Raw genomic sequence first — 14,955 nt, forward strand, 5'->3', positions numbered from 1 at the left:
AATTACAATAATATAAAAACCCAATGCGACCACAATCTCTCTACACAAATACCCCAATCCACCTGATAAGTTTACGCATCTATAGTCTACCCTACCAAGCGACAGACAGCAAAAGTCAAAACAAGTTCACGAAAATCACACACAATTCACAACCACCACAAAAATGATAGAAGACCACCGTGCCGAACCTTCCCATGCCGCCATCTTTGCAGTGGTGGTTGTGTTAGAAGTAGTGGTGCCAAGATTACTCGGTGACAAAGATGAAGCCCTTACTAAGTTCATCGTCGAGTTACTCACCTTGTTGGGCTCCTCCTCCGCATCATCTAATTCCTCTCCTCAGATAGCAGCTCATTCGCCTCGAGCATCTTCTCCATTGGAGAACCCAATACCATCCATCGAGTCAGTAGCTCAGCGGTTGGAGCCTTGTACTTGTTTTCTTCCTCCTTTACAACCTTGTATCCATCTTTGCAGGTGGTGATGATTTGGGGGACTAGTTATCCTATACATACAATATACGTATAAGTGGATGTGAATTTTGCATAAAGATCTTGCTTAAAAGCCTTTTTCTTTGGTAATAAAATATCCTTGCTTATGATTGATTATAATTTACATAGCCTGTGGAAGATGATTGCTGTCTGAGAATTTAGGCGAAGTGATAAGTTTTGTAGACTGGAAATTGTGGTTTAGACTGGAAATTGTGGTTGATGGGAGGACTAGATTGATAAATGGAGACGAAATCAAGCGATATTGATTGAACCGTATTTTGGAAATGCTTTGTCAATCCCATTTGGGAAATAAGGGCTGTCTGTTTTGTCAATTACTTGTATATGCATATAGGCAGTATATGGGTTTGCTTCTTTTAACTGTCTGATAAACTTCTAAAAAGGCAAAACCATTGTTGTTCTTTTGGGATTTAGATTTGTTTTTATTAAATAATTTGATATGAGCCGTAGCTAATGAAATTTGTGCCCAGAAATTGATGAAATTTATGATAGAATTGATGAAATTCATGCCAAGGAAAATGGTATGGTTTGTGAATAACAAAAATTATGTGATTTGTTGTTGAGATTGCACTGAAATTCAAGAGAAATTGTGTGGTATGTGATCAATAGAAATATTAGTGATCATGACTAATTAATTGTACTTCTGACATATTAATTATTTAATTTGTTACATTATATGTGATTTTGGCTCATAAATTGTGTCGTACATGACTATGGCCTTGTGTAATTGTGATACAATATGTGATTGTGATCCATAAATTATGTGGCATATGATTGAGACTTGTTTAATTTTAATTACACATCACAACATTTATCGAAGGTCACAAATGTGATCTCTAATTTAATTAAGCAAACGACGATATAATTACACAGTTTATAACTATGGTCACATACTAGTCATAAACTATACAAGATCACAGTCACAAAGAGACAATTTGTATGTCATAATTATAAATTTAGTCTTAAATTACATGTTGTTATGTCATAATTTATTTTATTGGTCACAACTTACTATGGTCACTACTCATTGGATGATCACAAATTATATTACAACTTATTATCGATCACAAAAGCACAAATCATAGGTCATAATAACATATTTTAAGGTCATGTTTTATTTATTGGTCATAAATGACTTGTTTTATTCACTACTAAAAAACAACTTTTCACCTACGGAAAATTACCAACGGATTACATCCGTTGGTAAAAGTTATTCACTTTCAGCTATGATAATCAGCAACGAATTTTTCGTTGGGAACGATGATATCTCTTTACCATCGGATATTCCAATGCCTTATGTAACTGTTTAACATTATTGAATATTTCACCTACGAATATCACCTATGGAGTATCAGTAGTTGACGTACCGAATATTACCAACGGATTGCATCTGTTGGTAATTCGAAACGGATTATCCGCTGGTAAAAGTAATTCACTTTCAACTACGATAACCCGTAACAGATTTTTCATTGGTAACGATGATATCTCTTTACCAACGTATATTCCGTGCTTCATGTAATCGTTTAACATTTGGATCTTTCATATACAGATATTCCATTGCTAATTGGAAACGGATTTTCCGTTGGTAAAAGTAATTCACTTATTCCACATCGAAAGTTCACAAAAAAGTCTTCGAAATTGCCCTCTATAAATTAATTTGTGGTCCAATAAGTGGTTAAACAATATTTTGACATTTCAATTCGGTTGGCTAAAAGTAAAAAAATAATAAAAATAATAAAAATAATAAAAATAAATTATTAAATAAATAATAATAACAATAATAATAATAAAATAATTTATTTTTACCATGCCTCACATCTATGCGGTTATTTACAACATTGATTTTTACCAATTGTAATGGTAGACATTTATCAACAGATAACCGATTGGTATTGGTTAAGATTTTTACCAAAGGAAATTTCGTCGGTAAAAGATTCACACTTTACCAACAAAAGATTCGTTAGTAAAGGGTTTACTCTTTACCTACGGCAAGATCCGTTGCTAACTATCAGCGACCCTCAAATTAATAACGGATTTGCGATTACAAATATTCCGTTGATAAAGAGTAATAGCAACGGATATCAAGTTTTCAGAAACAGAAAATCCGTGCTTGAAGTTATGATTTTTTATTAGTGATTGGTCATGATTATCCAAGAATTGGTCAAAATTACCCTAAATTGACATGACTTAAGTTTCGATCATAAATCATAAAACTTATAGGTTACAAATTATCAAATTAATTGTCACAAGTTATTTTTCGATCACTAATTACTAAACCAATTGATCACAACTTATTTATTGGTCACGAAATCACAAATTGTAGATCACAATTACAAATTTACAAAATCATATATTTTTATGTTACATATTATTTGATTAAATTATCGAATTAGTTTATCACAATTTATTTATCAATCACAAAGACACAAATCGTAAATCTCAATTACAACTTTAGTCACAATCACGTGTTTTTAGGTCACATATGAAAGCCCAAGAATGACTAATCAAAAGGGGGGGGGGGGGAATTGGTTGTTAAATCCTTTTTCGGAAATTAATGGAAATTTAAGCAATTATCAATTAAAGCAATAAGCAAACAATAGAATACAAAGAAAATAATGAGTAGAAGGGAAAGAAGGCTCAAATGATGTGTCATGGAGGTTCGATCAACTCACAATCTATGTTTCCCGATATCAAGCTCTTTGTCACGAGCAATGCCTTTTTCACTATAGTGGATTGACTTATGAAGCAATCCAACCCTTACAACGTTTTCGGTGACTTACGAACAAGGAGCACCGATCTTCTTACACCGTTGAGCTTTCCGAGACCTCAACCAACCCACAATCCAAAATTAAAAAAAAAAAAAATGAAGTCAGAATCAAAGACTTCTCTCTTAATTAATGGTATAAACTTAATTAAGAATCAAGAGAGAAGTAGGTACAACACTTCAATAAATCACAAAAAATATAGTTCAAGTGTTATATGAAAAACTTCAATGAGATATATGATTTTGTAAAGTTTGATTACTCAAAAAGTTTGTCAAGAAATAAATAATTTGATCTTGTAAAGATTGAAAACAAGGTAGAAAAGATCAATAACTAACTCTCTTAAATACTCAATAACTGTAAATATAAATGAGGTAGAGAGTGGCGTATTTATAGCCATCAAACGGCCAAAAAGCTGTCAATCCGGAAACGAGATCCGGACGTCCGCTTGGGATACGGACGGGTAACTAACCGTTTGGTCAAAAATTTGACCGTTGGGGTCCATCCGGATGTCCGAATGGGTAGAAAAATCTTCTCCTCTGGAATTTTCCTTTGTAAAAACGTTTCTATACATACTTGAAGGACTTTCTCATTTGGATGATATATATAAGTATTTTTGTAAACATTTAAACTTGAAAATCAAGATACCTATCTTTTGTAAATAATTTTTATGTAAGCATTGTATATCGTGAAGGGGTGTCTTGAATAAAAATTGTTTGAGCTATAGTCGATGCGAAAGAATTGAAGAGTTATACACCTTTAAATATGAGCACAAAGACGCATCTATAGCTAATATCTTCAATTTCCAAATGATCTTTCACGTGCAAGTTTGATTTTCATATCTTCATTTGTTGGTCTCAAATCTTGTATTGATCGTTTGGCGCGAGGGTTGTTCGTCTATTTGTATGAATCTAGATCTCGATTCTTATGTTTTCATTCTTTGTTAATTCCATAATAATCACTATCAATATTTAAAATCAATTTGTTAGAATTAAACGCAATTTGTTTGTGATAATTAAAACGAGAAGTCAACCATTGAGTTAACAACATATTATTTATTGGTCACAAATTACTCATTTTATTGGTCACGATTATTCAATAATTAATTATGACTTATTTCTCAATCACAAATAACAAAATATATAGGTTATAAGTTATTTCTTAATCACAAATTATAAAATGTATAGGTCACACCGTATTTGACTATCACAAATCCACTTCATAGCTCATTTTGTGACCTTTGATAAATGATTATAAGTGGATTCGTGACTCTTACGTGACCTACAAAAATTATGAAGTCACATTTAGCAACTCTTGATAAGCGTTTGGTCACATCTTCTGATCCCTATTAAAAAGTTGTGATCTAAAATTTAATTAGTCAAGTTAGTCATAAAATACACAAAACAAAATTTGTGGATCACAATTACAAATTTAATAGTAAATCATACATTTTTTTGAATCACATATAATTTATTGGTAACATATCTTCAAAGTGATTGTCTATAATCAAATTTATCTTAACTTTAATTGTATATGACCCAATATTCCTAAATGTGACTGTTTGTAATCATGCCTTCCTTAAATGTGATTATATGTGACCTAATCTATCTTAACTTTGACTATATATGACCAACATCGTCGTGACTTATGGCTGTGTTAACAGAGTTTTGTGATCTAATAAGTAAATAATGACTTTTTATGACCACTTTTCTGTTACTTGTGACCATTTGTAACCTTTTATGTGTTAATTTTGACTTTCTGTAACCTTGTTTATTTTTCACTGTGAATTTTTGTTCCTCGTAACACGTTCTCAAATTGTGATAGACGATTACAAATTAAGTCCCAATCTTACATTTTTTAGATCACGTATTATTTATTGATCACAAACTTTTCAATTTTATTGGTCATAAATTAATTAATATAATGATCATTATAACTCAAATAACTGGCCACTATAACACTTTCATCCCATCCATCCACACCACCACCTACATCACCACCATTGGCGACAATACCAACAATCCACCACCACCACCATTTTGTCATATTAGATGCTCACAATTTATTTATCGGGTGTGATGTGGGGTGTTTCCATTTGTACCATCAGTACTTGAGATGGGAGTAATGGCTGGTCGACAAATTTAAACGCCAAATCAACAAATACATCTATTAATCTCAATGAAGCCTCCTTAATGATATTGGGAACATTAGCCAAATAGTTGGAATGCAAGAGTACTTCTATGATCAAGTGCTCCAATGCACAAGAAGTTTAGGCATCGCATTTAAGTCACTACTTAAAAATATGGCTATAGGCACAGATTTTTTGTTCATGAAACCTCGATATCCGTTGTTATTACTATTTACCAACAGAATATTTGCATCCGCAAATTCATTGCTAATTTGAGAGTCGCTGATAGTTACTAACGGATCTTACCGTAGGTAAGGAGTAAATATTTTACCAACAAATTTTTCGTTTGTGAAGTGTGAATCTTTTACCAGTGAAATTTTCGTTGGTAAAAATCTTAATCAATTCCAACCGACTTTCTGTTGGTAAATGTCTACCATTAAAATTGGTAAAAATCAATGTTGTAAATAGCCGCATAAGTATATATATATATATATATATATATTTATTTATTTATTTATTTTTATTATTGTTATTAATTTTTTAATAATTCTATTTTTTTTATTTATTTTTAGCCAACCGAATTGAATGGTCAAAATATTGTTTAACCACAAATTAATTTATAGAAGGCAGTTCCGAAAACTTTGTTGTGCACTTTCGATGTGGGATAAGTGAATTACTTTTACCAACGAATAATCTGTTTCTAATTACGAACGAAATATCCGTAGGTTAAAGATTAAATGTTAAAGGATTACATAACTCATGGAATATCCGTTGGTAAAGAGATAATATTGTTACCTATGAAAAATCTATTGCCGATTATCGTAGTTGAAAGTGAATTACTTTTACCAATGGATAATCCATTTCTAAGTACCAACGGATACACCGTAGGTGAAACATCCAAATGTTGAATGGTTACATGAGGCACGAAATATCCATTGATAAAGAGATATCATCATTACCAATGATAAATCCGTTGCTGATTATCATAGTTGAAAGTAAATAACTTTTACCAATGAATAATCCGTTTCAAATTACCAACGGATTGCATCCGTTAGTAATTTTTCGTAGGTGAAAAGCTGTATTTTAGTAGTGAGTGTAACTTGTGCCACAATTTTTCTTAGCACCTTCTGATAATAATGGTGGACGTTCTGTCAGAGAAGGGGTGAAAGAGGTGGTTCGGAAAGGATTTGAATGAAAACCAGCACGACCATTTCTACTGGATTTTAGAAGCCATCACTGTGGTTAATTTTTGTGTTTATGTGTTTGTTGCAAGATAATATTCTTATAAGAATGTGTAGAGGACAGTGACTGCTGCTGATCGTAGTAATGGTGTGTTAGGTATTTATACAATAAATATAATACGTGAAAGAAATAAAAAATTTAGATGATGTGCCCAAGTGATGAACAGTGTGGAATTTGTGTGAGAGGTTCACACCCCATGCAAAAATAAAAAAAGTCTTTGATTTGGGCATTGGAATCTTAAGCTCTTAGGCTTCTTTGATTAAAATAATTATTTTTTATTTATTTTAATTATTTTTGAAATTATTTAATGGGTCAAACTAGCAAGTATAAATATAATCCACTATCAAGAACCCATTATACATGTTCCATTAAGAACTTCAAATCTTTCAAGATCATGGTGGATGCAGTTATATCTATTCTGTCTATATAAATACTTATATGATTTTGGAAAAAATACATCAAAAAATGAAATTATAATCTCCAGATGGGAGCAATGGCTGGTCGACAAATTCAAATGCCAAATCAACAAATATATCTAATTAATCTCACTGACGCCTCCTAAATGATATTGGGAACATTAGCCAAAATGGGAATCTGCTGAAACTTTCGGAAGAGTGGCTGGATAACAAAATCAGTTTCTTGATTATAGCTTGATCAAAATCAAATATATCCAAAATCACATATATTCTGTGGGAACTTTGTGAAGAGCGGCTGGATAACAAAATCAGTTTCTTGATTATAGCATGATCAAAATCAAATATATCAAAAATCACATATATTATGTGGGAACTTTTGGTACAATATCACATCTTCTTTTTAATATTTATTACTATCCAGTTCAAACGAGCCTGTCCATATGACAAATTAAGGAAACATGCAGAGTTGTTCCCTTCAAACTCAAAGAAGAAGTGAACCTCTGGAATGATCATCAAATTTGTAAGAAAACGAAAGTCTTTCTATGGAGCAATTCACTTGCAATGTACTAGACCCCTCTCTCTCTCTCTCACATGTAAGGAACAATTTAGAGAGAACTATCACTTCTTGAAACTGCCAACACTTGTATATTAATGCATGACGTTCGAAAATTTGACGTTTAGAGTATCATTTTTGACCTTCAAAAGAGATGTCTTCTTTGGCCTTATTTGTATGTTTATATGAAACTTGTATATGATATCAAGCATAACATTCAAAAATTTGGTGTTTAGAGTATATTTTTTACCTTAAAAAAAGATCTACTCTTTGGCCTTATTTGTAGTTTATAAGGAGTTAAATAAGCAATTTTTTTTTTAACCGTGAGTGTCCGAGTCAATTTATACTCACCTCGACTAATTTCACGGGGTCCTGAAGTGTACAACCGGGTACTCACCTTAGTGGCCCTGAGGGGACTCGAACTGGTGACCGTTGGGGAGCAAACTCAATGTCTGACTACTGAGCGCTACCCCTTAGGGTTAAGGAGTTAAATGAATACTAATTAAACTTATCCACATGTTACTATTTATTGAGCAAAAAAAGTTACATATTGCTCACTCATGTATCAAATTGTTATCCATTGATTAAAATTGTCATGCATCCAGCCAAATATAGCAATGACACCTTGACGATGTTTAATTGTTGATAACTAAACAAATGCTCATTTGTAATACAAAAAAAAAAAAAAAAAAAAATCAAACTTCAACCAAAAAAAAAAAATTACAAAAGATAAAAACCAAAATGGCAGGCAGCTATCAAACCAACCCATTCCCAATGTGTGTCAGTATATATTAGAAGAAAAAAGAAACGGGAAAAGAGGAAGAGGAAGAAGAAGAAGAAAAAAAAGGGAAAACTTGCCAACGTGTTAGGAATTAAATGAGTTATACTATTAGGCTTAAATTTCTCAATTTTGAAAGGTAACTAAAAGTTACTTATTGAAAGGTTATGTTTGATTTTATAGTTGTTAAGTTGTTAGATTAAATTCAATTTTATTGAAGGGGTTAATTATAATAAACTATGAAATTGAGTAAAATGAAAGAAAAATTAGTTTTACTAATTAAAGAGACTTTAGAAATCGCCTAAACGTGATATAATTATGTTTGGGTATCGCCTATTTAATTATTAAAATTACTTAAATTAGTTAATTGTTGATTTAAAAATTATATTATATTTTTGGCGGCGATACGGATATCGAGACAGCGTACCAATCGAGTTGATTTTGGCGTACATAGTTTTGTGAGTGAAAAAATATAAATATTTCTAAAGTATTTATAAATTAAGTTTATTGTTAAAGTATGTGCAATTATGTATTCGAATTACATGGTTATTATGAAAATATCTTTTATTATGATACATGTGGGATTCAAAGATTGTATACGTTACATTGTGAATTGGAATATGAGATATGATTTTGAGATCGATCAGAAAAGTACCCGTGATTATATATTTCTTCTAGTTCACGAGAGGCATTGGCCGTGTTCTATACTACACTGAAGGGTCTTGGACCGAGGATGAAGGGGTCTCGATCGTGTGCATATAGTTCATTGAGAGGCCTTAACCGTGTTCTAAAATTGATTATGAGAGGTCTTTGAGACCAACTTTCGTTCACGGAGGGGCCAAAGGCACGTGGTGAAAGTTCTTAGCCTGAGGGGCGAATTATATATTTCAGTCGGAGGGTACATTTTTGGTGAATTTTTCAGGACGTTTGATGTGATGAGATTATAGCATGGTTATCAGCTGATGTTATATCATAATTTTAAGATGACATTTTATGACCTTATGTGAATATTTCACTTTTGGCTATAATTAAATGATGGTAGCTTGTGAATTATCAAATGATATGAATTTGATTTTCAATAAAAATGTATAAATGAAAAAATATATTTATTTTGAACTTCTCCACTCATTGAGCTCTCAACTCATATATTTTTTCATGTTTTCTTTATTAGGTAGCAGTTGAGAATCCAGGCATCTTTTGGAGTTGAGCCTTGATTTTGGAGTCAGAGCCACAAGACAAAGTTTGTTAGTATGACTCACTTTATAGAACATGTAGTCAGTGTTTTGGAATACATGTTCATGTCTGGATGTGATTTTGCATCACTTGTAGATAGTTATTGGGCTCATTATGTATTATATATCCATATGTATATTTCATTTTATTTCTTGGTAAAAGTTGAGATTTCGGCTTATTTTTATTGTGCTGTGCTATAGTTTGGGATTTGCGTGAAATTGATCACGGGTTGGTTAGCCCTGTTTACAGGAGAGATAATGCCGAAATTCTATTAGAAAAATGATGTATAAAAAGTGATATATTGTATTTGTAGTAGCCTTGATGGTGGGTTCGACTTTTAGTTGGTATCTATTATCGGGGCATGCCACATCCGGATCTAGTGGTATTACACGGGGCGAGGTGTGTCAATTTGGTATCAGAGCATGCATTAGAGTTCATAGGTTTGCATTGTACATGCATACATTCTGATGTTTAGCATATCATGTATAATTGTAGGTGAGTCATGCCTCGTGATGGCAAAACTCGAAGGCTCCAATATATGTTGCCCCAGTCTCACATTGCTCCTGATAGAGATGAATTGAGAGAGCCCGAGAAAGTAGATGAATCAGTTCACCAGCCTCCTGAACAATAGGGACAGGGAAATGTGATTGGAACTGATCCTATTGCTGTTGAAAGAATTGCTATTGCCGTTGCATCTGCTATGCGTAATACTGATAGAGATTTTAGTATTGAAAGGGCTACAAAGTTAAGGGCTAAAGTGTTCACTGGCACAGCCAATCCTACAATTGCCCAGGCATGGATGACCAAAATGGAGAGGGTATATGACGTTATGGGTTGCTCAGATGATCGGAAGTTGTGTCTTGCCACCTTTTTATGAGAGGAGGATGTGTATGATTGGTGGCAGTCGGTACTGAGAACATATCTAGACCCTTCCATCATTACTTCGACAGATTTTCATTGTATCTTTTACGATGCCTATTACCCTCGGTCCTATAAAGATGTAAGGCAGGAGGAATTTTTGAAAATAGTACAAGGTCAGATGACAGTTGTAGAATATCAGGTGAAATTTATTGAACTTTCAAAGTATGCCCAAGTTCTGGTAAGCAACGAAAGTGATAAATGCAGATGGTTTGAAAATGGATTAAGGGAAGAAATCAGGTTAGTAGTAACAGCTGCAGGCTGGAATGAATTTGGCAAATTGGTGGAATCAACTTTGAGAGTAGAAAAGAGCATTTTTGATAGGCCAAGTGGTAGAGAACAAACAATGTTCAGGGCAAGCAATAGTCAAACTATGGTGAGTGCTTCTAACTATAGACTATCTCAGAGGGACAATAGAGGATTTCGACCCGGTGTGTCCAGTTCGGGTCAATTCAAATCTCGATCACGGGGAAGTCAGGGCCCTAGATTCAGTCTCAGTATTGTACAGCAGCCAGTGGCAAGTTGTACTTATACTCAGGGTTCTTCCCAGAGATTATTTACTCCGAGACAAGGCGAGAGTTTTACTAGTACTAGACTTCCTTATTGTCAATTATGCAGAAGACCTCATCTCGGCACGTGTTTAAAGTTCAAAGGGAGCAGAGTCTGTTATCACTGTGGTCAAGACGGGCACATGAGAAAAAATTGTCCAGTTCTATCACAGGAGAGTGGCATAGTACCGAAGACATTTTCTCAGCAGAGTGTTGGTAGTACAAGACAGAATCAGACTCAGAGAGATGATTCAGTTAATAGAACAGGTGCAAACAGTGTGGCCTAGTCTAATATCGCAAGCGATAGTGGTACAAAATCAAAAGGGCAGGCAGGACGACCGAAGAGTCAGGGCAAAGTTTTTGCTATAACTCAGCAGGCGGCAGAGGAGCCACCAGTTATTATCATGGGTATGTTGTCTATTTTTGATAGAAATGCTCGTATTTTGATTGATCCTGGATCTATACATTCTTTTATGTCATTTGCATTTGCTTTATATACGAATCAAAAGTCAAAACCTCTAGGCAGTTGTTTGGTAGTGAGTACACCAGTAGGGGAATCACTATTAGCAAACAATATATATCGAGATTGTGGGATTATAGTAAAAAAGAATGAGCTGAAGGCAAATTTAATACCTCTTGACATAAATGATTTCGATGTTATCTTGGGTATGGACTTTTTGGTAACAAATCGAGCTTCAGTTGATTGCTTTCGAAAGGAGGTTGTGTTTAGACAGCCAGGACAGCCTGAAATTATATTCAATGGATAGCGTAGAATTTTACCGTCTTGTGTGATATCTATTAATGATGCGAGAAGATTACTTACTCAACAAGTGTTGCCATGCATATTTGGCTCATGTAATTGATACAGATGTTAGTAAACTAAAACTTTAAGATATTTCAGTGGTCAAGGACTTTCCTGATGTATTTCCAGAAGAATGACCAGGCTTACCATCAGACAGAGATATGGAGTTCACTATAGATCTGATTCCAGGAACTGTACCTATTTCACGGGCACCCTATAGAATGGCACCAGTAGAATTGAAAGAGCTAAAAAGTTCAGTTGCAAGAGTTGGTAGACAAGGGTATCATTAGACCTAGTATATCTCCGTGGGGAGCACCAGTTTTGTTTGTGAAAAAGAAAGATGGCACCAAGCGACTGTGCATAGATTACAGATAATTGAACAAAGTGATAATTCGCAATAAATATCCTTTGCCACGTATTGATGATCTGTTTGATCAACTTCGCAGTGCTGCAGTATTTTCAAAGATTGATTTGCGTTCTGGATATCATCAACTTAAAATCAGGGACAGTGATGTGCCAAAAATTGCTTTCAGGACAATGTATGGTCATTTTGAATTTCTTGTGATGCCATTTAGGTTGACCAACGCACCAGCAGCATTTATGGATATAATGAATAGAGTGTTTTGCCCGTATTTAGACATATTTGTGATTGTATTCATTGATAATATTTTAGTATACTCTCGAGATCATGATGAGTACACAGAGCATCTCAGAATCATCTTGTAGAATCTACGTGATGAGCAGTTGTATGCTAAATTCAGTAAATGTGAATTTTGGTTTGATAAAGTTGTATTTTTGGGACATGTCATATCAACAGAAGGAATTTATGTTGACCAGCAGAAAATAGAGGCAATGGGAAAGGCCTACTAATGTCACAGAAATCCGAAGTTTTCTTGGCTCAGCAGGTTATTATCATCGTTTTGTAGAAGGATTTTCTAAAATTGCTCTTTCTTTGACCAGTTTGACTAGAAAGAATGCTAAATTTGTTTGGAATGAAAATTGTGAAAGAAGTTTCCTCGAATTAAAGAATAGATTAGTGTCAGCTCCAGCTCTTACCCTTCCATCTCTCGGTGAAGAGTTTGTGATATATAGTGATGCTTCACGTCAGGATCTTGGTTGTGTTTTGATGCAGAATGGAAAAGTTATAACGTATGCTTCCAGGCAGTTAAAGAAACATGAACTAAGTTATCCTACACATGACTTAGAGCTAGCTGTAGTTGTCCTAACCTTAAAAATTTGGAGACATTACTTGTATGGTAAGAGATGGCAGATATATGCATATCATAAAAGCTTAAAGTGTATTTTCGATCGAAAAGAGTTAAACTTGAGGCAAAGAAGATAGTTAGAGTTGATAAAAGATTACGACTGCAAGATTGATTATCATCCAGTTAAGGCTAATGTAGTTGCTGATACCCTCAGTCAAAAAATATCAAGTCCTATGACCCAGACTAATACAGTATGTTCATCTTTGTTTGGTGAGTTTAGAGCTTCTCTTGCCAATTATAAGTTACCAATGTAGGAGCATTGTCTGCCAACTTCCAAGTGAGGCCTACTTTGATTGACATAGTTAGAAAAACTCAAACTCAAAATCCAGTGTTAAGCAAATTGAAAGAAGAAGAGTAAGCATACAGATTGTACCATTCGAGATGATGGAGATTTAGTTATGGAAAACAGATTATGTGTTCCAGATGATTCAAAATTGAAGGGAGAAATCTAGAAGAGGCACACAGTTCAACTTACGTGATGCATCCAGGTAGTACAAAAATATATTGTGCACTCAAATAACACTATTGGTGGCATGGAATGAAGAGAGAAATAGCTGAGTTTGTATCCAAATGCCTCATTTGCCAGCAAGTGAAAACCAGATCGTCAAAAAACAGTAGGATTGTTACAAACGTTGCCTATTCTTGAGTGGAAATGGGAACAAATTACTATGGATTTTCTATTTGGACTTCCACGGACTCAAAGTGGACATGATGGCATATGGATCATTGTAGATAGATTGACGAAGACTGCTAAATTTTTGCCTATTAAAGTCACTTACTCGTTAGATAAATTGGCAAAAATATATGTTGATGAGATAATCAGTTTGTATGGACACCAGTATCTATTGTTTCAGATAGAGATTCTCGTTTCACTTCTAAATTTTGGCCCAGTTTGCAGAAAGTTATGGGTACTAAACTTCATTTTAGTACAGCTTTTCATTTACAGATAGATGGTCAGTCAGAAAGAACTATTCAGACTTTGGAAGACATGTTACGAGCTTGTGTACTACAGTTCAAAAGGAATTGAGATACTCATCTTTCTTCGATGGAGTTTGCTTATAATAACAGTTACCATTTGAGTATAAAAATGACTCCTTTTGAAGCACTGTATGGTAGGAAATGCAGAACTTCAGTATGTTGGGATGAAGTTGGTGAAAAAAAGTTATTGGGTCCTGAATATGTCCATAGTACTGTTAAGAAAGTAAAGATAATTAAAGAAAAGTTAAAGACGGCCCAAGATAGACAGAAGAACTATGTAGATAGACATAGAAGAAACCTTGAATTTGATATTGGGGATAGAGTTTTCCTGCGATTGTCTCCATGGAAAGGTGTTATCAGATTTGGTAAACGAGGTAAATTGAGTCCAAGGTATATTGGCCCATATGAGATTATTGAACGCATCTGTCCAGTTGCGTATCGATTAGCTTTGCCAACAGAATTGTCCAGAATTCATAATGTATTCCATGTTTCTATACTTCGTGAGTATATTTTAGATCTATCTCAGGTTTTGGAATCACAACCAGTAAAACTGAAGGAAAATCTTACCTATAAAGAAGAACCCGTTCAAATATTGGACAGAAAGGAAGTGGTCTTGCGTACTAAGACCATTCCTTTGGTTAAAGTCTTGTAGAGGAATCATGCCGTAGAAGAAGCAACAAGGGAAAGTGAAGAACAGATGCGTTCTTAGTATCCACGACTTTTTCATACTTGATCAATCGAATTTCGAGAACGAAATTTTTTTAAGGGGGTGAATTTTGTAATACATTGAACAAAAAAAAAAAAAAAGATATAAAAAAGTTAAACTTCA

The 14,955-nt window shown here is 33.9% G+C and overlaps 1 protein-coding gene across 1 annotated transcript in view; it reads left to right on the forward strand.

Annotated features, from left to right (window-relative positions):
* Positions 1-14,193: 14,193 nt before the first annotated feature.
* LOC111391134 overlaps positions 14,194-14,955 on the forward strand; it is a 1,311-nt gene continuing 549 nt past the window's right edge. The window contains exons 1-2 of the mRNA XM_023016280.1: positions 14,194-14,500; positions 14,642-14,763. Of these exons, the coding sequence (XP_022872048.1) occupies positions 14,194-14,500; positions 14,642-14,763 (429 nt within the window). The remainder of the gene's footprint in view (positions 14,501-14,641; positions 14,764-14,955) is intronic.

The sequence above is a fragment of the Olea europaea genome, unplaced genomic scaffold, assembly GCF_002742605.1.
Source record: "Olea europaea var. sylvestris unplaced genomic scaffold, O_europaea_v1 scaffold759, whole genome shotgun sequence".
Taxonomy (NCBI): Eukaryota; Viridiplantae; Streptophyta; class Magnoliopsida; order Lamiales; family Oleaceae; genus Olea; species Olea europaea.